The sequence below is a fragment of the Cladophialophora carrionii genome (genome assembly GCF_000365165.1).
Source record: "Cladophialophora carrionii CBS 160.54 unplaced genomic scaffold supercont1.1, whole genome shotgun sequence".
NCBI lineage: Eukaryota > Fungi > Ascomycota > Eurotiomycetes > Chaetothyriales > Herpotrichiellaceae > Cladophialophora > Cladophialophora carrionii.
Window position 1 is genome coordinate 2,371,126 of NW_008481816.1, and position 21,672 is coordinate 2,392,797.

The 21,672-nt window shown below is 54.6% G+C and overlaps 8 protein-coding genes across 8 annotated transcripts; 2 read left to right on the top strand and 6 right to left on the bottom strand.

Moving 5' to 3' along the window:
• Window positions 1-828: 828 nt before the first annotated feature.
• Window positions 829-4,358, top strand: G647_00834 (uncharacterized protein; the record flags this gene model as incomplete). The annotated part of the gene is made up of 3 exons (XM_008724237.1): window positions 829-1,284; window positions 1,338-1,533; window positions 1,594-4,358. The coding sequence occupies 3 exons, from the start codon at window positions 829-831 to the stop codon at window positions 4,356-4,358; spliced, it is 3,417 nt and encodes a 1,138-aa protein (XP_008722459.1).
• Window positions 4,359-4,569: 211 nt separating this feature from the next.
• On the bottom strand, window positions 4,570-5,646 carry G647_00835 (uncharacterized protein; the record flags this gene model as incomplete). The annotated part of the gene is made up of 1 exon (XM_008724238.1): window positions 4,570-5,646. The coding sequence occupies one exon, from the start codon at window positions 5,644-5,646 to the stop codon at window positions 4,570-4,572; it is 1,077 nt and encodes a 358-aa protein (XP_008722460.1).
• Window positions 5,647-6,236: 590 nt separating this feature from the next.
• Window positions 6,237-7,672, bottom strand: G647_00836 (uncharacterized protein; the record flags this gene model as incomplete). Its single annotated transcript, XM_008724239.1, has 2 exons — window positions 6,237-6,782; window positions 6,842-7,672. 2 exons carry the CDS (start codon window positions 7,670-7,672, stop codon window positions 6,237-6,239), a joined length of 1,377 nt encoding a protein of 458 aa, XP_008722461.1.
• A 322-nt stretch (window positions 7,673-7,994) lies between these two features.
• On the bottom strand, window positions 7,995-9,719 carry G647_00837 (uncharacterized protein; the record flags this gene model as incomplete). Its single annotated transcript, XM_008724240.1, has 1 exon — window positions 7,995-9,719. The coding sequence occupies one exon, from the start codon at window positions 9,717-9,719 to the stop codon at window positions 7,995-7,997; it is 1,725 nt and encodes a 574-aa protein (XP_008722462.1).
• A 582-nt stretch (window positions 9,720-10,301) lies between these two features.
• On the bottom strand, window positions 10,302-10,859 carry G647_00838 (uncharacterized protein; the record flags this gene model as incomplete). The annotated part of the gene is made up of 1 exon (XM_008724241.1): window positions 10,302-10,859. One exon carries the CDS (start codon window positions 10,857-10,859, stop codon window positions 10,302-10,304), a length of 558 nt encoding a protein of 185 aa, XP_008722463.1.
• A 713-nt stretch (window positions 10,860-11,572) lies between these two features.
• Window positions 11,573-13,298, bottom strand: G647_00839 (protein disulfide-isomerase domain; the record flags this gene model as incomplete). Its single annotated transcript, XM_008724242.1, has 3 exons — window positions 11,573-12,469; window positions 12,519-12,897; window positions 12,949-13,298. The coding sequence occupies 3 exons, from the start codon at window positions 13,296-13,298 to the stop codon at window positions 11,573-11,575; spliced, it is 1,626 nt and encodes a 541-aa protein (XP_008722464.1).
• A 700-nt stretch (window positions 13,299-13,998) lies between these two features.
• Window positions 13,999-15,885, bottom strand: G647_00840 (uncharacterized protein; the record flags this gene model as incomplete). The annotated part of the gene is made up of 3 exons (XM_008724243.1): window positions 13,999-14,638; window positions 14,688-15,693; window positions 15,753-15,885. 3 exons carry the CDS (start codon window positions 15,883-15,885, stop codon window positions 13,999-14,001), a joined length of 1,779 nt encoding a protein of 592 aa, XP_008722465.1.
• A 2,033-nt stretch (window positions 15,886-17,918) lies between these two features.
• On the top strand, window positions 17,919-21,428 carry G647_00841 (uncharacterized protein; the record flags this gene model as incomplete). The annotated part of the gene is made up of 1 exon (XM_008724244.1): window positions 17,919-21,428. One exon carries the CDS (start codon window positions 17,919-17,921, stop codon window positions 21,426-21,428), a length of 3,510 nt encoding a protein of 1,169 aa, XP_008722466.1.
• Between the last annotated feature and the right edge of the window lie 244 nt (window positions 21,429-21,672).

Sequence of the window (21,672 nt, forward strand, 5' to 3'; positions counted from 1 at the left end):
GGTAATTTCCCCACCTGCTCTCTTTCGTCATCACTTGTCATCGCGTGAGTTCACGTGACTCGTCTGTACCCAAAGCGCCTCGCAACTTTTGGGGGCCAACATTCGTCCACAAATTGATCCCTGGTCACCTGCTGCTCATCTCGGTAGCAATTGCTTCGTACGCAAAATGCTGTCTTCTCTGCCCGTGGATGTGCGGTTGTTTGCAATAATGAGGGTACCTTCCTCGCTGTCAAGGCAGCCGACGGCAACAACGTTATGAAACTTTTGGCCTTTTGTCTGTGCGACACCAAGTCTTCTCTCAGCCGGTCTAGCCTATCGACTCGTCTCGGCCATCGTTAAACCCGCCAAAAGGCCCTGGACTTTCTGCACCTCTCCCTCTCAGCCGCACCGCTAGGCGACGAAGCCACATTGGCGAAAGATGATTCGCTCGAGACCCTTGATTTACCGAGTCCTCGTGTCACTGGCCGAGAGATATGCAAGGCCAGTCTAGGCGACACACTCCATGACCAGCAGCGATTAATGCGGAGCTCCCGTTCTCATGTGTTGGGGTTTCCTCAGCCTCATTCTTTTCATACACTCTGCTTCTTGCTTTATTTGTTCCGTCTACGCCCTCATGGGTAGCCAAGTGCTCCTGCTGCATGTGTTTTACACGTGTCTGACTTAACCTTGTGTTCTTAGGCTGCCACGAGCCGCGCCTTGTGCTGCCCCCTGTCGCCTTGCTGAAACAACGCGATCGAATTTGAGCGGGCTCGAGAGTTGGAGCCAAGCGAAATCATTATTTCGTCCAAGCACGGTCTTCTCGCTGCTTGAAAAGACGCTCCAAACGCCATGGATGACCGCAGAGACAATGTTGGAGGAGGCGGTCGATACTACGGCCCGATCCCTGAGCTAAACATCCCTCCACCCCAACCCAAGATGCGCCGCAAGATACGCCGGCAGCCTCCACAGGAGACGGTGAACCAATTCTGGGATCGAATGGCTCCCAGGTTCCCGGGTAAGGTCTTTACAGTCCTCCCTGACAATCCCTATGCTCGCAAGAAGGCAGCAAAGACGCCCCATGGCACCGTCTCCGGCCAACGCGCCGCGAAATCGTACGAGGAGGCTCGCGCCGAATGTGAGAAAGATGTGAACAGGATTATCAAGGAGTGCCGTCGACTCAACCAGAAGTATCGAGATCTGCACTTCGACATCGAGTGGGATCTGAAGTCGGGCCAAAGGAATTGCCTGGACGGCTTGAGCACGCCAGGTGATTCAATGAAACCAAAGGGCGTCAAGAGAATAACGGTTTGTTCTCGTTCCCCCCAGAATGTCAGACGGGGAGTGCTGAATCTCTCTAGGACATCTTCGAGAAACCCCAATTCTTCATCAATGGTCCCACTGCTGGCGACGTCAGACAGGGCCGCGATGGGGACTGCTACTTGATGGCCGCTCTCTGTGGCTTGGGCAATATGGAGGGTCTCATTGACAAAGTCTGCGTCAAACACGATGAAGACTGCCAGGCTGTCGGAGTATACGGCTTTGTTTTCTTTCGAGGTAGGACTTTGGCCCTCATATGCGCGCGCGGCTCAATCATGAAACTAAGGTTGCTCGCAGATGGCGAGTGGCAGCATACCATCGTCGACGATAAGCTCTACACCCGAGCGCCCGATTACGACGAAGCCCAAGATGAGCGCGTGGTTTGGGACGATATCAACCGCGTCGACAGCGCCGAGGAATATCGCAAGGCACACCTCACAGGCTCACGAGCACTATACTTTGCACAATGCAGCGATGAGAATGAAACCTGGCTGCCACTGCTCGAAAAGGCCTACGCGAAAGCTCATGGAGATTTTGCCTCTATCGACGGAGGTTTCACTGGAGAAGCCATCGAGGACCTAACAGGAGGTGTGACTACTGAAATCTACAGCACTGACATTCTGGATCGTGATGCCTTCTGGCGAGATGAGTTAATGCAAGTCGGGCAGGAGTTTCTCTTCGGGTGTGCGACGGGCTTTTACGCGAATTGGCTTGACACCAGTGGCGCGCCCCGTGAGCGCGAAGGGATCTCTGAAGGCCATGCCTACAGCATCATGGATGCGAAGGAGGTCAATGGCGAACGTTTGTTGAAGCTCCGCAACCCTTGGGGCAAGAAGGAGTGGACGGGGAAGTGGAGCGATGGCAGTTCAGAATGGACACCCGAATGGATGCAGCTACTCGACCACAAGTTTGGGAATGATGGTATTTTCTGGATCTCATACGAGGATTTGCTGAAGAAGTATCAACACTTTGACCGAACTAGGATCTTTGGCCCGGAATGGACCGTGACACAACGCTGGACCAGTGTCAGTGTTTCGTGGTCGGCTGAATATCACAGCACGAAGTTCTCGTTGACGCTGGAAGAAAAAACCCGGGTCGTGATTGTCCTAGCACAGCTGGACGATACCTACTTTGGAGGCCTCGAGGGCGGTTATGGATTCGACCTCCAGTTTCGCCTCGAATCTGACAACAAGGAGGACGAGAACGACTACATTGTCCGGTCCAATGGCAACTACGCCATGGCTCGATCAGTCAGCACGGATATCGAGCTGGAAGCTGGGACATACTCGGTCTTGATGAAGATCACGGCCACGAGGCACTCGGATCGGGAACATGTCGAGGAGGTCCTTCCCCTGTACACCGCCACGCGCCGCGAAAAACTCATTCAGATGGGTCTTTCCTATGATCTAGCCCATGCGAAAGGGGTGCACGTAGAGACAGAAGCTGAGCGAAAAGAGCGCAAATTACGGGAGAAGAACCAGAGAGCCAAAGTACAAGAGAAAATGAAGCAGCAGGCCAAGGCTCGGGCCGAGAAGGATTGGAGGAGACAGAAGAAAGAGCATGACCTCGACAAGAAGAGGAGAGCAAGGAAGAATCACTGGCGACAAAGGAAGAATCGCATCAACGGGGGTTTCGAAGAGGAGATAATAGTTGAGAGAAGGGTTGAGAGAAGGCATGAGAGGAGAGGAACATTGGACAGCCTGATTTCAGAAAAGCCTGACACCGGGATTGCGGCTATCAACATCCCAGATGGAATAGTCAATAAAGGCGCCAAAGAACGAGCTGGACCGACTGAGGAACCCAGTGGCGCATTCCAACCAGAGGCCAAGCCGACCGAACACATCTCGATTGAGAAGATTGTTGAGCCCCTCGAGGATGTGATCAAAATCGCCGATGCCGAAACACAAGCTAACACAGCGGACTCGTCTTCAGATGCCCAGGCAATACAGGCGACCAAGCCAGCGACAGATGCACCAGACGAGGAGTCAAGACCTACAGCAAATGCGGAGGCCAATGGCTCTGCTGTTGTCACCGATGTCAAGCCTCTGTCGAATGCACCTCCACTGTCCCGGCCAGAGCATCTCGCCAACGGCGTCTCGGTCGACGGAGGAGACACAGGAAAGCTTGGTCAGGAAGAAAGGAGTACCCACGAGCCTCTCTATGAGCGGCCTCAACGAAGTGACACCCTCGATACCACAGCTGCCATGATCGGCATCGGCAGTGGCGCAGATTTGACTCGCGAACCCGAGGACGGGGACTCCGACGGAGGGCGAATCGAAACGCCACACCGCAGCGGTAGCCCATCAGATACCGCCGAAGGTCCAAAGCCAGACGGAGAAGAAGAGCCCGCCTCGGACGCAGACTCCTTCCCTCCCTTCGACTGGGACACCGAACTTGATTATTACTCCGGCCCCGCCAGCAGCGACTCGGACGACGACTCCCTTCTTTCCTCAGCGGTGGTCGAGCGCAGAACTCGCCCGCGATATAGACCGCATTATATCCGCCGAGTGGGGAGAGGACGACGTTCGCGGTCTCCGCCGATAGGACCAATCCCACCGCCCGGGCCGAGAGATTTCATCGAGATCGTAGAGAAAGGCGGCAACGCACATGATGCAGACGATGACGGGCCGGAAGAAACATGGAATGCCGTCTGCGTCGTAGGCCTGAGGGTCTACTCCACGTTGAAAGGCGAGGGTGTCAAGTTGAGAGTTGTCAGACCGTCTGGATGCTCAGAGGACGAGGAAGGACCGAGAAAGGGCAAGGAGAACCAAGGATCCAGCAGAAATGGAATCGGCGATGGCAATGGCAATGGCCATGGGGCAGCAGCGGGCAAGGACGCCATCTTAGATCCGGATGATATTTCAAAGGGTGCCGTTGCGGCCGAGCCGGAGAGTACCGGCACTGTGGTCGAGGGGGAAGGACAAGTCAATGTGATCAACAAGGGGGATGACTTGAAGTTGGGCAGCACGAGAGAGGTACAATGGTCGGGAACGCGGGAGGACAATCCGGGCCGCACAAAAGGAACGAGGTCACGAAGGGAGAGACAGCTGCCCAGGCGGTGATGTTGGCGGGAGTGATGGTTGTTGTCGACGTGGTGTCAGATTACTTTTTTTACCCAGCTCGTTTTTCAGCACTGTCCTTGCGTTTCTCGGGCACTGCGGGTTCGTGTCTACAGACAATTTGATCCTCTCTCTCACACACACTCTCGCTCTCTCTATGGCAGCGTAGACCAGCAACCACGGCATACGTCGGCCTCACTCTACCTCCTGTGAGTCAGTCCTCCTCGTGCGTTTTCTTCTTCTTGACGAACAACAACGCCCCGTTCGCCGTGCCCTTGACGCGCTCCTTGCCCTTTTCGACCCCGGCCTCGTGCAAGAGCCGCTCAATCTCGCGTCTCAACATCCTCACGACGTCCCTCTCGGTGCCGACAAGCTCGGGATGCGCCTGTCGCCACCTCGTCTCGGCGCTCCCCGTGCCGAGCATGCTCTCGAACGTGTCGAGATCGGCTTCGGGCTCGCCGACGAAGAATGGCGTGGCAGGATCCCAATCCACGCGGCGGAACGTGGCCTTGTCGAATGAGCGGAGCACCGCGATCATGTCGTCATCGTCGTTGGCATCTCCATCTCCATCTCCATCTCGACTCTGGTCCTGCGTCGCATCTCTCTGCGCTGCCGCAATCGTCCACGGCAAAGGGAGGTCCTTGTACGAGTTCAGCACCAAGAGGTTCCCCGGCGTGATGTACTCGGCCAGATGTCTCTCTCTGTGGTCCAGCATGGCCGCGTCGATGGCGCGCGCGTTGGGCAGCGTCGGGTGGACATGCACGGGCCCGCTCGTCCAGATGGCGACCGTGCCGCCTGGCTTGAGGACGCGGGCCGCGGCGCGCCAGAACCCCGGCATGTCGAACCAGTGGGCGGCGTTGGCGGCGGTGATGAGGTCGACGCTGCCCGACGAGGTGGTGGTGGTGGCTGCCGTGCCACCTGGTAGGAGGAGGGTTTCGGCCGTGGCGCGGTCGAACCGGATGGGCGAGCCTGTGCCGTGCAAAGTGCGGACCGCGGCCGTCGTCGCTCGCGCGGTGCTGAGCATGCCCTCGGAGGGGTCGATGCCGATGGCGTGGGCAAAGTACGGTGCCAGGTTGGCTGTGACATTGCCCGGACCGCAGCCCACGTCGAGGAGCGTGTCGAGCTGGCCGCCCGTCGAGGTGTGATGGTCAAGCACGGCTTCGTAGACCTTTGGGTGGTAGTCGCGGCGGGTTTGCGCGTAGTGTTTGCCTTGTTCCACGTTGTACGTGCTGAAGGTCTTTTCTTTGGTTGTGATAGGAGGGGAAGACGACTCTGTGGTGGACGTAGACATGGTGGTATGGTGTGCCCCCCAAGAGGACCGGTGGCGAGCTAGCTGGTCTTCTTATTCAAGGCACAAAGAGGGTTCAAGATTCTTCTTCCTCCGAGAGACTGCTTGCGTGGTAGATGAGAGGATGTGTGTGCTTTTCTTCCGCAGATCGAGGACTTTCCCACCTTTTTGTAGGCACCCGGCGAGGGCGGAAGGACGTGGAGCCAGCCAATAGGGGATCTTGTAACATGCTCGCAAGGTCCCGTTCAGGACGACCGACACACACTATGCCTATTACAGGGCACCACTGCGAGGGCGTCGTCGTCCGATGCTTCGAGGGGTCCGGTCCGGGCGGCCGTCAAGGAAGCTTCATATTCTGTTTCATGCCCTTGCTCATGCTCATTCGTCAAAGGCACACTGTGGGCCGCGGTATCAGCCAGCAAGGCTGCTTGTCGTACTCCTGTCGATGCAGCGATACGGCGAAGCTGCTCCACAGCAAATCCCCGCACAGCAGCAGTGTTGAACCGTGTCAGGGCCACGAAATATAGCGGCTGCATCAAGGAGAGGATACCTGTGCACACGAAACATCAGCTGGCTGCATAATCGGACAACTGTCACGAGCGAGACTTGCGTGGATTGTCTTCGAACGAGTGGACCGAGATGCAGATATCGGCTGACAATTTCCGGATCATAGACGTAGCATGGCTGATCTGGACCATGTCTGGGGTGGTGGAGTGATCCTCGTTCTCCAAGATCATTTGCTTCACGACAATCCTGAGGCCCCGCCAATTGTTCCACGCGTCGGCGATCCAGTTGTTGGGGTAGAAATGACGGTGCCTCTTCGACCAACTGCCTCGTGATATCTCCTCTGGAGCGCAGGCCGAGGAGTATTTCCAGCTTGGGTTCAAGCCCGCTCGCCAGGCTTCGAGGTCGCGGTCCAGCTCAAGTAGCGTCGCCCTGATGCCTGTTGGGTCTGTGACCTCGCCACGTTTCAGTGCTGCTCGGAGGTTTATTGTGCGGAAAGAAATCTCGGAAATGGATCCAGGGCTGGCAACCTTGCGTTGTTGCCACTGTCTTCTAGTGGCGCTGGTTTGGAAGTCGTATGTGGTCTGGACCAGGGCGGATGGCACAGCAGTGCATTGCTGCATGCAGGCCAGAAGCTAAGCTGCGTGTTCAGAATCGATGATCACCATGCCAGGGGACTTTTGGTGTAACCCACGATGTGAGAGCGGCTTTGGATGTAGAGCTGGCCGCCGCGGTCGTGATTAAACTGTTTCTGGCCGCGAAGCTTCAGCAGCGCAGCCGCGGCCTTGACATGGGCATCCCAACAGTGATACCGATCCCAGGTCTGGAAATTGACCATCTGTGGTTTTGGTAAGCTATGCGGCTTAGGGAGGGCCGGAGAAGTGCCTTGATATACCTCAAACAGGATTAACAGAAGGACCGCCATGAGGGTGCCATTCTCAGTGACACGAGTGGGTTCGACCAGGAGTTGCTTCAAAGCCGTCAACGCATTGCAGTATTGTTCCTTCGATTTCGACTCGAGCTTGGACGCGTATGATAGATTAGATAGGCCCGCCAGGCCCACGGCGTCAATGGCGGCTCGTAGGACATTACCAGGCTTGTCCTCGAGGTACGAATGAGCGAGCCAGGCATGGTAACCGCGGAAGAAAGGTTCTTCATCAAAGGTATACTTGGCGAAGAAGAAACTGGCTCCGAGGTTGGAGGTCGGCACAGATAAAGGGCGTGGCATGTTGTCGTCCTTGGGTCGGTGCGTCCGACGACTCAGCCTTGAGCTTGGAGCCTCCGTCTGAGATGATTCAATGATGGCGTTGCGCGTCAGGTAAGGCTCAGGCTGTTCGGCGGCACCGAATTTCTGCAATACCTTGGCCGACTCGTCACGAAACATCACCTGGGCGATGTCACGGTAACCCGGGCATGGTGTTCTCGACTTCTCGCACCTTAAGCATGCTGGCTTCCGCTCATCGCACTTGATCTTTCGGTGGCGACATCGCTGACAGCCTTTGCTGACAACACCACAGTATACCATGGTGCCAAGTACCTGATGGGAGTGGAAGTTGGTGATCCAGCGACTTCGGAAAGGATCGACCTTCATGAACTTCGAGCCGATTGGTGGCTGTACATAATGATCCGATGTGCTACCATGCACACCCGTTTCCCAGTCTGCAAACGGAAGCAAAGCTTGTCGTGTATCGGAAGAAGTAACGAAGACAAAAGCAACTGGGATACCCGCTCGAGCAATGTCTCAGCCGCCAAGCATGCCCGTAACTTGCGCTGTAGCACGCAATGGCGCTGTCCACAAGAATCCTCCCTACGTCCACACCGCTTAATATTTTGAACTCCACCACATGCTAGCAACCCGTCTCCTTCAGGACGACTTTCCACCTAGCCTCCGACAGCTTGAGGTACTTCTTCAGAGCGTCTTCAGCAAACCGGTCTCCTTCAATAGCAGCATCAGAGCTACTAGAATAGCCTCTATGCAGTAGCACGCGGTCCTGCATTCGTGCAACCAGTGGAAGCAAGTCGTTTGCTGCCGATGCCTCGAGACACTTCCGCAGGTGCACAGAGATTCGCAGCCTCCAATATAGCAATGTTTGAATGCCAAGGCCACGCTTCGAAAGCCGTCGAAGCGATCCTTTGACATCGGCCGGCTTGACGACTTCCACCGTCTTGTCCTTGCAATTGTTGCCAAGCAGAATGTCGAAAGTCTCAAGCATGACAAACATGATGTGAATATTGGAATAGTTGTGCCGGCCTGGTATGCGTGAGGGATAGATGAGAAAGTATGACCGTAGCAGGCTGATCAGTGCTTTGTCGAACGTGCCCAACTGGAGGCCACTGACCGCCAGGTGGAGAGATATCTGGTCAAAGTCACCGGCAGTGTACAGTTCTGGGAAGTCCAGATATTGTGCTATACCATCCTCCCAAGCTTGATTTGCTTTGTGGTAGGCTAGACGTGCTGCCTCCCCATCCACCTGTAACTGCTCCAGTTGCCCAAGCACATCCTGCGACCACGCTACATACTGGGCCGATAAATCGGGCAGCCGGTCTTCGACCTCGGCAGCGGCCTTGGTATCATCAATGCATCTGGAACAGGTACATTCAAAATAGTAGTTCATCATGTGCTTTGCGTTTCTTTCCTTGACGGACAGGGTGGGGTTGGAGTAGAAGATGGTGAGCTCTTCGCCCTTTTTGATGTCTCGAAGGGGAATAACCGTTGCGAATATGCTTCTTTGCTCAGAGTTAGGATTAGATTCCAGGTTCCAGCCGCTCTTAGCGGTGTGCCATGGTCGATAGAGCATAACGTTGGCATCGCAATTATGGTTGAACTTGGCGAAGACAGGATCAAGCATAGTGCCGATGCCCCCATGTACCGAGACGGGAAGCTCGATTGAGTTGGTTCGCATGACCCAGAATAGTCTGGTAAGGGTGTCTAGAGACAGCTTTGAATTGGTGACAAATTTGATATCACGTACCATTGCCGTGATGTTGTTCTCAGGGGCGGCCATCCAGATATGTTCATGCGAGACGAGGTCTTTTATAAGCGCGTTCCAATATTGTGCCGATAGCAAGACTTTGTCTTTCAGAAGGACAACACGCATAGCCGCTCGGACCATCATAGGAGGGAAGTTATGGCGGTAAAGATCGAAAATCCTGCATTCGAATTTATGGTAAGCCTTCCAGGCCTTCGCCTGACACGCCTTACCGCAGAACTTGACCTGAGAACACCCTGTACATGTTTTCAAGCTCAGTTCTTCCTGAGCGGAGCCTTTGATGTAGGGAATGTGTGAGGATGTGACGGCCAAGCAAGAATAGCATGTCGTTGGAAGCTTCTCCGTCTCGAGAGCCATGAAGATGGAGTATGGTAGAGCACAGATTGGCTCATGAACAGAAATGTCGCGCCGTGCAAATAGACCTTCGCCTTTGACAGGGTCGCAGCGTAACTCGATGGTTTCTGGCAGTTTCTTTCCCACTCCAACAAGACAGCAGAGCTTGGTGGTGTCCAAGAGTCCGTTGTCCTCATTCGGACCTGCTCCCCTTTCGTCCTGTTTGGCATTCTCGCAGGGGCTATCCATGACTGGGTCCTCGTTCCGATCGGGTGAAATGTGAAACGCGGCCGGACTCTCCAACACAGAAGCGGTCCCAGCTGGGGGAGATGGGAGCACCCAGATTTGGCCGTTGTTTGCGAGCCTGGGTTGACAGATCGGGCTGGATGTTGAGCAGAGGCCTCAGTGCAATGGGAGCTCGCAGAAAACCAAGAAGCTCTTGAGGAGGATCCAGGGTAGTACCTAATCTCTAGTGCGGACAGGACCATGGCAGCTCTGCGAGATTGAAATGATCTTAAAGTGACATGGAATTGACAAAAGCATGTTGGAAGTCCGATGGTCAGGAGGCACCGGTCAGGTGCATGGTGGGTGTGAAGTAAGGGCTGAACAATACGGATGCAAAGATCCGCTGTGCATGAGATGCAGAAGGAGTCAGGTAACATGAGTGCAAATCGGTTTCCTCCTTCCCAATACATGGCATGCCGTGCCCTGCCGTCTTCTCAACCTTGAATGCCCGGCAGTGAAACCGACATTGACAAAGCGACGGCCCGGCCTTTCCTGCCCAGTGGGAGATGTCTCAAGTCCCAGCACACACCATCACTCACTCACGTCTCAATGTTTGCCCTCAGCAACGGCACTACCGTAAGTCGGCAACTCCAACGCCTCATCCTGCTCCTTCTTTGCTCCCTGTTGCTGCCTACTCTTCCTCTCCTTCCTCTTCTCCATCCTCAAATACTCCCTGACAGCCTGGCGTGCAATCAACCTCCGCTCCGCAGTCTCCTTCAACTCCCTCTCCTTCGCCAGCTGCTCTTTCGTGCCGGCGGGACCCCTCCAGCACCTCTTCCACTCCTTGAAGAACTTTCCGCTGGTGCTGAGTTGCCTGTCGGCGATTTTCTCTTCCTGTTCCCTGCGCTTTTGCTCCCTCCGGGCGTTGTAGTATTCCTCATCTTCTGAGTCCAGATAATCTTCAGGGTCGCAATCGGACTCAGAGTCGGAAACTAAGCACTCCGACTCTTCAAGTGACACGCCGGATTGAGACTGGCGGGCTTTTTCTTTCGACCATTTCCGCGTGGCGGAGGCGGCGATGCAGGCCGTGAGCGAGAGGGGAAGGGTGAAGACGAAGAGGAGGAAAATGACAAAGAAGATGCCAAAAGCTACGTCTTCGTCCATGATGTGAGGTTCTACTATGTTAACAGCGGGCGTTTAGACTTAATATTCAGAAAGAAGATCGATGAAGGAACAAGAGGGCCCCAGGTGCTAGTGATATAGATCCCGGAGGTGGAGCAATCATCCTACTTGGATACATACGTCAATATCGCCACCTTTGAAGAATCTGGGCCTACGGGGGGGTACGAGTGCGCGTCGGAGGCGACCAGGCACACAGGGTCCTGCCTCCTCAATGCCACCTGCGCATCCGTTCACCGTCACGTGCAAAGCGGCAACGATTGTTTATGAAGACTGTTGTTTTCATTGCATGTATCTGCTCTATCTGACCGTTGTCTCCCGTGCGCATGGTTAGAGCGACCCTCTATGATGGGGACTTGTAGCCCAATCCTGGTTCACGTGTCCATCATGTTCGTAGCATACCGAACTCGGGCTCGAGCTTCCCAGACCGAGCAGCCTTGCTCCATCACATGTCGATTCGTTCGCATCATGCATTCGCAACTTTCTTGTCAGGCTCTGTCGCACCCGAGTTCCTAAAGCGTATCGTCACAGTCTGGCCTCGCCAGGGAGTGGGCGTGGTTCTTCGACATCCGTGCTCTCAAAGAGAAATGAACGCTCACACCATGCACCCATGATAATGGTACAGAAAAGCAAGCCCATTGCTTTTGTGAAATAGCAGACTTGACGTAAGACGTGTAAATGCAGCACCGAAGAGTAGCTCACAACTCGTCGTGCTCCTGCACACCCCCCTCGTCAGTGTCAGCCAGCATGGTCTGGGCGGCATCTGCAGCCTCGCTGACCACGGACTTGACGGCATCAGCGACACCAGAAGAAGCCGACTCGGCGGCCGTAGTAGCTGCTGGGGCAGCCTTAGCCAAGGTGTCGCTGGCAGCCGAGGTCACGTCTTCCATCTCCTCGTCATCATCTTTGCCAGCCAGGCCATCAACGCCATGTTTGCCGTTGTCCTTGATGAACGCGGCAAGGTCTTCGAGCGTCCTCGGGCCAGAGTATTCCACGGGTGAGTCTTTAGCACCAGCGGGATAAAGCTTGATGGTCGGGAAGCCAGCGATCTCGTCTGGGACGTCGTTCAAAGTGGCATCGACCTTGGCAACAGTGACCTTGGAGGAGAAGTCGCTCGAGGTGTAGAGCTCGGCAAGTTTCTCATAGGTAGGAGCAAGAGCCTTGCAGTGTCCACACCAAGGAGCGTAGAACTCGATGAGAACATCCTTGGAGTCATCCAGGACGATGTCCTTGTACGAGTTTGCGACCACCACGGTGACGGGGCCTTCCTGCTTCTCGGGGATTGGCTCAGACTTGATGCTAGGAGCAATCTTTCCCGCGACGAAGTCCTTCACGAAGGCCCCAATCTTCTTCTCTGTGAGGTCACTGCCCTCGAACGGGTATTTCTCGTTCTTGATCGTCTCTTGGATGGCGAACGAGGGGAATTTGTCGGTCGGAAGATTCAGGTTTCCGGCGTGTGCACCGAAGGCCTTAGCATCGATCGTCGCAAAGTTGATCTTGCCCTTGTATTTCTCGGCGACGGGCTTGAGCGTTTCCGCAAGAGAGGCGCGCTCTTCGGGAGTCTCGGCAAAAATGTAGGCGAGAGGGATGCCAGCCTAGAAGAGATCAGTATTCGAACGTGGGGATCTGGAATGAAACACATACACCCATGTAGCCAGCATATGTCTCTGGGCCCACCTCACCAACCATGGGAGTCGAGGCAGTTTTGATGAAAGTCGTAATGGCATCTTCGGTGAAAGTGTCTGTGAAAGTGTTCTTGCCTTCATCAAATTCCTTGTAGAGAACGATGGCGGGTTGCTTGACACCTTCGGCCTTTGCAAGAGCGGCATCGTTGGAGGCACCGAAGATGTATTCATCTCTTAGTGACTCGGCCAGGGCTGTGTAGGTCTGGTTGGACGATTTGTCATCGGCTGAGATGTAGGCCACGACGACGACTTTGTCGGTCGTCTTGAACTCTTCCAGGGTGTCGGAAGTGAGTAGAGATACCGCGGGTAGTTGCTGCTTGGTCATGTAGGAGACGATCCTGCACAGGGTTAGACAGTTGATCTCAGATCGGTGCAAAGGAAGGACTCACGCAGGAGCTTTGCGCGCCCCAGGGTAGGGCTTGATGTTGTCGAGGCCACGGAAGACCTTGACGGTAGGGTATCCTTCAACACCATACTCCTTGCACAGATCACCCTCGGCTGTGCAGTCAACCTTCGCCAGAGGAATGTTCTTCTCTTTCAGCGTGGTCGCAGCCTCTTCGTACTCAGGTGCCAAAGCTTTGCAGTGCCCGCACCAGGGCGCAAAGAACTCTGCAAGAACCAGGTCATTCTCTTTGATGAAATCCTTGAAGTCGTCCGCATGTAGGTCGTGCACATCACTGGCGGATGAGATGCTGGCAAGGGCAAGGCCGATGGCGGCCAGAGGGGCAAATGATCGCATGCTGGAGCGCTTCAAGAAGAGTGTGCCAGCACGGTTGAAGATATTGTCAGGTTAACAATCAAGTGGACAAAGGGCTGGTGAGAACGAAGGACAGTCTCGAGGACTCGGTCTTGTGCGAAGCCCAGGGGTCCAGCACTTTTTATGTTGCGGCTGGATCTGGCCAGTGAAGGAGGTCAGCCACCAGTGGTTCGCTTGATAGAGGAGAGGTGTTCACTACTTTTTGGGGGTGTCACTGCATTTGGCTCTCACTGCTCTCCACTTCAACTCACAGGCGATTCACTGGTCGCCCGTCCAGCCGAGCCCCTTTCCGCCCGTTGCTGGGATCGCGGACCCTGAAACGCGGGCAACATGGCCACTCCAGGGGGCTCGAGGAGTTTATGCACGCCGTGGGGCCACCTTGTGCGGGAACCTGTGGTGACCATGAATGGGATCTACGAGACACGCGCACCTTTGCCGGTCGCTCAATCGACCAGATATCGGTGGATTCAATCAAGCCGGGATACGGCTCTTAATTTGATAAATTTACCGCGGCATCTCGAAGAATAGCACAAATTACTCGTACTTCGCCGTAAATGTGAACGATCTTTACGAGTCTGAGGAGTAGGTGAGCAGTATTTCTAATCAATGATGACTATCCTCGGTGGCACTCCGGCCACTGCCTTCCGGTCAAACCCAATCTGTTCTAAGGGCTGGCCAGGACTCAGTCCTCCTCGCCTGACAATATTATGGTAGGTATCGTGCGATATCTGGTGTCGTCACCTGTGCCTTTCCTGTTTCCTTCCAGCTCCACTGACATCTGGTATGCCTCAGCCTTGCCTCGATCCACGTCGACCAATAACATCAGGGGTAATGGAAGGAAGATGAGCACGGCCAGAAACACAAACGCCGGTCGAATCTCTCCGTACCGGTCTGTTATAGCGCCAACGATCGCCGGCCCAAAGATGCTCGAACCCTTGTCCGTAATCGCATAGAGAGCGTAGAAAGCAGCTTCAAACCCAGGAGGAATGAGTTCGCCAAAAAAGGCCCGACAATAAGATGACAAACCTCCGAGCACGAAGCCGTAGATTGCACCCAGCGGGTACATCTCCCATGGCTGTTGCAGGCCAAAAACTCCATATCGCTTAATCGCAGGAATGAACCCCAGCATGCCGTACAAAGGGATAATCTCAAACAAGCAGATACATGCCACAATCGTCCGGGAGGCACGCAGGTTCAACATGCGAGAGATCCAGCTCCAGTAGAACGCGCCGATGACGCCTGCTATGGTTGCAATCACGTTGATCAATCCGAGGGCTTGCGTGCTCATACCAAGGCTGGTTTTGGCAAAGAGGACCGCAGTTCTTTTCAGTTAGCCAAGGACCGATCGAGAGCAAGGACTTGCTCACTTACCCGCTAACCGTAGCTATGCTGTCACTGAGCAAAAACCATGCGCAGAGGAAGATCATAATATCTTTGAGCTTCCGGGCATGGCCAATGGTCTTGAACAATGCTTTCCACGCATACGTGACGTAAGAGACCCAGGCGAATCGTCCTGTAACTTCAGTTGGTAAGGGTGGACCTGGCCGCGGCCGTAACCACATGGCGGCCGGAACGCTGAACACAAACCACCACAAACCCACCAAGAATAGGACCAGTCGTAGCGAGAAGAGTGTGGATCCTGTCAGGACCACGAGGCTCACAGCCACGACCTGCACAAATAGTCCGGCGATATATCCCACACCAATGCCAGTGGATGATATCTTGGTTGACAGCTTGAGTTCTGGCGAGATCAATTCGTGAGATTGTTGCGCGGCGGCGACGAGGTCAGGAGGATCTCGTGGGATCAGACCAGATGTCGCGCTCGCCATGGCGTGATCCTCGTGCTCGACATAGTCACTATCATCCCCTTCCGCAATGTCCTCATGGCGGCTTCTTCCGATACTGGGGTGGTGGCGGACCAGCAACGGCAAGAAGGAGTTGAGGAGGACGAATGATGCGCCGAAGCAGGTATTCGCGACAATGGCCAGCAAAGCTCCCAACAAGTAGACTGTCGGAACAACTCCAATAAACAGCGCAGTGGCTGTTGCTCCAGTAAAGGCAAACGCCAAAAGGAACGTCTTTCGAAATCGACCGTGGTCTGCCGCGGCGGACATGGAGATAATGAGGACAGCCTGCACTAAGACGCTGATGGAGAAGGTGTACATGGCGAAGCTGGCGGTGTTGATTTCAGCCCCCAGGACATATACCACGCAAGCGGGGAGCTCGTTGTGTCGGTGCTTCTGAGATTCCAAGGCTGTGACATTTGGTGCGATGCCGTCGCCGCTTTTCCACCCAGCGCTGCAGGGTGTGGTCTTGTCCTTTAGTAGCACTCCTCGTTCTCTGGCCAGCTGTTCAAGTGTGATTGGGAGAAATGACCCTGCAGAGGAAGGTCAGCATAGGGGCACCGGTGGGCGGGTGCTCAGGAGCTGCACTCACCCATTGCGCATATGGCGAAGACCTCAGCAGCCCAGCCATAAGAGTACCACCCCCAGAGCTCTTTCTGGCTCGTCGGCCTGGTGTCTTCCTCGGCATACCTCATTTCTGCTTCGCGATCCTCGGAGTCGCCCATGTCGGAGTTCGAGTAGCCCCAGGACGATTCTCGCTCGTCATCTGCTTCGACGGAAGGTGTCGGGGAGATCAGGCTGACTTGTGACAGATGTGACAACGTGCGTGGCAGGGGTGGTCGAGGCCGGCCTGCTGCAGAGGCTGGCTCATGGCGAGGTACCTGTGACGATAATGAGGATACGCAACATACCGGACGGTTGCTGAAAAGAACATGCAAGGACAGAGCATGATGCCGACGGGCGAGGAGGCTGACAGGGGCCTTCGCCCAGCTGCAGCGGGAGGCGGCTTTCGGCAGGCATCACGATTGGCGGAAGGGGACTGACCATGTTTCGTCAAGGGACGGCCTTGCGCTCCACCTCGCAGGGCCTGGCTGCCCCTCTACCAGATTCTACTGAGGCCTTCTTCCTCCATCGTCACATGTGAGAGGAGCAGGAAGGATCACAGATGAACATGGCGGCGGGCTGTCAGGTTTTATCCGTGTTCTCACGTAAAGCTATGTCCAGTTCACCGGGATCCAATCGGTGGGCATGCGGGTCACAGAAAGACCACAGAGAGCGATTCGCAGCTTGCCAGATGTTGAAGGATGCTTAAAAGAGCTGATCCCATCGCAGGTGGGATTTGCCGTGTACTTATTCCAGCAGGATCTGCCTTCTAGAGGCGCTGGTATCTGACTCCGTATCTGTCGTGTCTCGAGCTAGCACCTACACTTCTCCAAAAGCATACTCAAAAGTGGCCGGCCAAGGACTTATCTCATGACCATCGACAGTCCGTCCACTATGGCGAGTCGGGCTAGCAGATGTGCTGGCTGCGTCGGTGTCGCACTGCTAGATGAAGTTCAACCTACCAAAGGCTGTTAAGAGGCACACCCACCCGATTCACTTCCTGTGACCATGGAATGGCGTGCAGCTGGTCACCGATCAGATGGTCCGCAGGGCCCAATGGACAAGCCAATCACATCTGCTCGACATGGATTGTCAGGGATACACACAAAAGATGTGCGCAATGGTATCCCGGAGTACGAATGCAGAAGCCAATCAAGGGCGAATGCTCGTTTCTCCGGAGGGAGCGCCCGAGGTCCGTTTCACATCTAACCAGCGATGAAGAGGCATATACAGTACACAGTACAGCGTAGAATGAACAGGCTACTCTGTACTCCGTACTCCGTACAAGCACGCAAAGGACTAGAGGGATGACGCAGTCCTTCTCGACTTCGCCCTCGAGGGTTGTATGTGAATGAAGTCCAGCATGTGATCAATGGCACTTCATCGACCGAGAGTCCTTGAACAAAGTGAGGCTTGAGACATGGGAGATCCAGGGAGCCTTGTCTTGGTCTTCACAGACTGACAGCAGCGATGGAACCTTCATTATTACCGGCAGTACAGAGTAAGTACGTGAAGGTGGGCATCGTCCTCGGAGAAAGTTCTTGACCGCACCCCGAGATCCTCTCATAGCCGCGTTAGGCGCCTGCCCAATCAGCGCCCTGCACAGCCTTGGGGCTTAACAAGGCGCTCTAGGCGTTTGCTCATGCCTGGAGCCTCCTCCATTCTCTGCTTTTGCCGACTTCCGCGCGTGTCATTCCACCATCATTCCAGATTCACCTAATCTCAAACCCTCTACAATCCGATCGCAACAAACACTATCCGCCAACGTCTCCATCTGCGGCGTTTTCACTCCATCCCACAGACAAGTGAGCTCGTGCGCTGACCTCACTTTCACAGGCATTTTGCCTCGCCACCAACCGCCCAACATCCGAGCCCTCACTTTCGCATTCCTCATCCTTCACCCCAACTTCTCTTGTACCGCGCGCCTTCTACCGTCGCTGCGCTCATCCGAGACCGCACACCAGCAACCGTCCCGGGTACCGTGCTCTCTGTAAACCACACGTCCACTCGTTCAACGCAGACTCGATCATCGACGCGCGCCTGACTGGAGGAGAAGAACAAAGGGATATCACAACTCCACAAGTCTGGTCGGCCTTGCGGTCGCACTCGAACGTGTGCCGGCCATGCATTGCTTGAGGGTTGAACGGTTTTCAATATGAACGGGGAAAGGCCCACGGTCAATGGAGCGCACACCGCAAATGGCACCCATCAGAGCATCACAGATTCTTCCTCAAGCGCAAACCCGCCGAAACCGGGCTCGCTGCCTCAAAATCTGCTCCCTCCTCCCCCACCACCAACCATAGATCGCCAGGAGAATGGAGACGCTTGGTCCAACCAGTGGGATGACGGCGGCGCCGGTCACAATGTCGCCAACATTGGAAACCATGCACCACCAGAGATTCTATCGCTTATCTCTCAAGATAGCTACTTGCCAATGGCGGCGCTCATCAGCCGGGCATCGCAAACGTGCTGGAATGGTCTGTCGGATCTAGTTGAACAGTTGGCTTCATTGTCCGTGCCAGATTTACCCCCCGAACAGGCGAAGCTCATGCCAAATGGTTTCACGAATAACCAGTCAAAAGCAAACCTGGATAAGAAGGATAAAATCTTCAAATTTGCGAATGAGCAAAAGGCAGACTTCATCAAACTGCTCGTGTTATTGCAATGGAGCAAAAACGTGGACGAGGTCAGCAAGACCATCTCAATCAATTACTGGCTAATGCTACGTCGGCAAGCCTATTGGGGTGCTATTGCTTCGATGGCCTCCCTGAAACAGGAATCATCAAATTTCCAGATCCCTAACCCTGATCTCAAGACAGCTGCTGAGGTACTGTCGACAGGTAGGGTCGGCAACTTTCCACGGCTAGGATATATTACGCGACCCGATCTGTCTCCAAAGCAAATACTCCGAGTGCTCAAGTCACTTGATCAGGCCCTGAGTGTCAGATTGGCCCTGTCGGACAATATACCACCTCAATTGCGGAATTTTCGAGTTCACGATGGTCGCGCGACATTCATTGTCCCCAACGAGTTCGAATTGGACCTATCCACGTTGGACGAGAGCTTCGAATCGCCTCTCCGGATGGTAGATTTCCGGCTTTCCTTCCAGCCATGTCCCCATCTACCGGACCGTCTGCAATCGGAGATCGAGCTTCTTGCGAATTCCAACATCGATCAGGGTGGCCTGGGAAGATGCTACGAGTTTCTCCATGAACTCGCGTTATCCTACAAATTGGCCGAGTTCCATACACAAGGGATCGAATTATCGCGGAATCAATGGGTGGGCAATCTGCGAGTGGAGCTTATCCGTCGAAACCTGATCGTGCAATACTGGCCGGAGAGACATGGCGGGAAAAGCTGGGTCGAAATCGGCATAACGAGTGGTCGAGGCAGACAGAGGCCCGAGGACTTGGAACCGCACTCGTCACTTGAGATTAAGTGCACATGGCATGGCAAAAGAGCCGAGACGTTGCATTTGCATGTCAATGAGTCGGTGCTGTGTTTCGAAGACATTCTCCGACAAGTGGTCGCGCAACATTCGACCCAGATCCTCGACACCATATATGACAAGCTAGTATCTACACCTCTATTTGCCGACGCCGAACTCTCTTTGGAGCAGTCTCTATCACACGACGACCCGGAAGTATGCTCGTTGGTGATGCAGTTGTCTCGCTCGTCAACACTGCAGCTGAAGGTGGATCCTGTGACAGGGCTCATCATGGTGAGTCCTGTTACGGAGCGTGCGGAACGGCTCCAGTTTGAAGTCAATCGAGTTCAGTCTGTTGCAGATGAGGTTGTCTCGAAGTTGCTCAACTTCAGGTGCAGTGTTAGGGAGAGTACGGTTCTTGCAGGCATATCGGGCACTCGCTGGGAAGCCTTGCGGTCTTTCAAGTTCACACAAGCGGAAATCAAGTCCTTGTTTGGCCGACCAGTGGTGAGGATCAATATGTTCCGTCAGAGTCAATGGGGGCTGGAGTACTCGCTGGCAGTCACGCATTGCCAGGATGGCGATCATTGGTGGCTTTTGCAACAAATCCCCCTCGGTGCGGCCAGTTCTCAGGCACGATACAAAGTTCTTCGCAGCCAGCGGATAGGGGCCAAGGAAGAACTATCTTCGGCATACTTCGATCGTCTGGCAGACTACTCCATGGGGTTGATCTGTATCCAACGCAACGCGGACTTCTTGATGGAGAAGAAGGAGAAGTTCGGCCTACGACCTTTCCCAGCGTTCGACCGTTTTTACGAGCTACCAGAACTATCCTTCGATCTCGATCTGGCCAGGCCTTTGCCTTCTGGCCAATCTCTACCAGCAGGTGCAGCTGATAGTACACTGACAATACCAAAAGCTAGCGAGATCCCCGCCAAGGATGCAAGTCTGCAGAGGAATATTCAAGTGCGGTTTGGTGGAGTCGACCGTTCGGACCTTTGGGTCATGACAGTCGCTCAATATCAGACTCAAGCCAGCTCAGCTGTGCTCGGACATTTGGACAAATCTGTCCTCGATGCCCGTGTCAAAATCAACCCTGAAGACCGAATGGTCACCATTCGGGTGGCGACACCAATGGCGGAGGCAGCGATCCCTCAGATTATCGCTAGAGTTCTGGATCTAGAAAAGGTGGTGTCGACTGTCGAGCAAATCCATTGCCTGTTAGGATTGAAGTTGAAGAGAATCTCAAACTCGACGATCTCAATGGTGTATCATCAAGAGGCACCTACGGAACTTGGCCTGAATATTACCCTCACCAGCGGAAGTCCGGCACCCCGACTTGAATTTTTCCCACACCAACTGAATCCACACCAGATCCTGTCGCAGGTCTACACGAAGACATTTGCTGCTAATCGGGCACCATTTGCCACAACGATGCGCAATCTGCTAACCTCGTTGACGGCGACCCTTCCGCTATTGACCATCTTGCACAAACTGCAGCAGAGGCACGAAATTTCGAGCAAGACGGACCAGCAACAGCCGTCGGCGGAGCCGGAAGATTACTTGCGTGTGCACGTACTTGCCAGGACTGAGACACAGTTCGCGGTTCAGTACTTCATGCCAGCTGGACAAGCGGCTAACGATACCAAGAATGATTCACCCCCACAGCTGCTTGCACGGTTTGAGATCTTGTCAGAAGCCAACCATTCCGGAAAAACAGGCTGGCTAGTGCGCCCAGCGCTTGAAGAATTCCAGTCGTATTCTCGACCATCTTACTCTTCCCCTGATCTCGCGGACAAGGTGAAACAGGAGATCTTCTCCCAGCGAACGGAAGGGCAGTCCAAATGGTTCCAGCTGGATAGAGGAGCATGGTGCACGGTAGATCGTCCGGAGCCTTTGCTGAACGCGCTGCATGACGTTGTGTGGAACTGGGCCAAACAGGCCAAGATGTCCGGGGCCAACGCTGGCAGCAAACAGGACTCGAACAAGGGAAAAGGGCCTCCGGGGAATTTGAATGCTAACAACCCCAGCGTGACCAATGGGACCAACAACAGAGGCCCTGGGCCAGCAAAAGGGCCCCCAGGCAGGCAGCAGGCTGCGAATAACGCCATGCCCAATGGTGCTAACATGAAGGTACAACGACCTCCGCTAAATGCGCCAGGTGGCAGACCGGCGCCCGGTAATCCGAAAACGAACGCCAGAAACCCACAGGGCAAGGACGTCATCACATTGGATTGAGCAGATGCTTGCCGATGATTCATGTATCATCTTTGAACTATGAACTAAAATCACATTTTCTCTTGTTCGCGTGGGGACCTGGGAAGGCTGCAATGGTGGGGGATTCACGATATACCTGAGCGGCACGGACAACTGATTAATGCGAGATGGCCATGGGTGGTCCGGCGCTTCAATGAAGGAGCTTCTCTTTAGCATGAGTGCAGGCATCAGGAACAAATGCCCGGCGCCTGTGACTTCCATCTTA